Genomic DNA, 1,202 nt, shown 5'->3' on the forward strand with positions numbered 1-1,202 from the left:
TTGAGTGTCTGTGTCTGTGTGTGTGTGTGTGTGTGTGTGTGTGTGTGAGAGAGAGAGTGTGAGTGTGTGTGTGTGTGTGTGTGTGTGTGAGTGTATGTGTGTGTGTGTTTCCCGTGGCTCGTTCTAACCGTCTCTCTCTGCTCAGGTGTTTTATTATCACGAGAGGCCGTTTGCTCCTCTGGAGGGCCGCTTTAGGAAGAAGGTGGACTGGGCTGGAGACATCAGCGGCCGTGATGCGTCTGTGGTTCTGCGCAGAGTGCCGTTCTCGTTTAACGGGACGTTCAGCTGTCAGGTGAAGAACCCGCCGGATGTTCACGGGAACGTGGGTGTGGTGCGTCTGCAGGTCGTCAGCACAGGTGAGCGTTAGTGAAGCTTCAGAATCACTGATTCAGAGCGCAGATCAAACAGCCAGAGTCACATGGTTTCAGTAAACGACGCGTTACATCATAACTGATTTGGAACGGTTCGATGTTTCAGTGGTTTGCTGCTGATCTCTGTGAACCCGTGAACCAGTGTCTATATGGATTTTAGTTGATTTCGGATAAATATGATAGACATGCGGACATTTTAATTACACATTTGTATAATAAATGTATTATAAAATATTTCTATTAAAAAGTCACATTTCCACAAATTAGGGACTTAGATCAGAGCAGAGTCTAAAGTCATGGCATTAAATGTTGCGTACACTGCAAAACATAAATATCTTTCTCAGTATTTCTGTCTTGTTTTTCAGTAGAATTATCATATAAATTGGTTTGTGCAAGCTGTTTTTATGCATGTTAGACTGTTTAGTATGTTTTTGCATTTACACGTTTGTGACCAGAGTGTGGCTTCGAAACAGCGAATCGTTTTGCGAAGCAGTTGGTTCAAAGTTTCGAAAGCTGACGATGGTTCGGTCTGAGAGTCTGTCGCTGCACACACGTGTCGCTCACATGATCTCTGTGTGATTCCAGCCTCGCTCTCTGAGATCCTGATTCTCTGTGTGGCCATCGGAGGCGTCATTCTGCTGATTCTGCTGCTGGTGATGATCGCGGCATCGTTGCGCCGCTGTCACAGACGGAGGAACCCAGAGCCAAACCACACCGTCTTCCGACACGAGCACAACCTGATCAGCTGCTGAGAACCTGATCAACACACACACACACAAACACACACACTTACAATCTCTCTCACACACACACACACACACACACACACAC

At 46.5% G+C, this 1,202-nt stretch overlaps 1 protein-coding gene across 1 annotated transcript in view; it reads left to right on the forward strand.

The window, feature by feature from the left end:
• Window positions 1–1,196, forward strand: part of LOC107710532 (myelin protein zero-like protein 2) — a 16,215-nt gene extending 15,019 nt beyond the window's left edge. The window contains exons 3-4 of the mRNA XM_016515318.1: window positions 146–356; window positions 957–1,196. Of these exons, the coding sequence (XP_016370804.1) occupies window positions 146–356; window positions 957–1,123 (378 nt within the window). The 3' untranslated portion in view covers window positions 1,124–1,196. The remainder of the gene's footprint in view (window positions 1–145; window positions 357–956) is intronic.
• The last annotated feature ends 6 nt before the right edge of the window (window positions 1,197–1,202 follow it).

The sequence above is a fragment of the Sinocyclocheilus rhinocerous genome, unplaced genomic scaffold (assembly GCF_001515625.1).
Source record: "Sinocyclocheilus rhinocerous isolate Xijiao unplaced genomic scaffold, SAMN03320098_v1.1 scaffold867, whole genome shotgun sequence".
NCBI lineage: Eukaryota > Metazoa > Chordata > Actinopteri > Cypriniformes > Cyprinidae > Sinocyclocheilus > Sinocyclocheilus rhinocerous.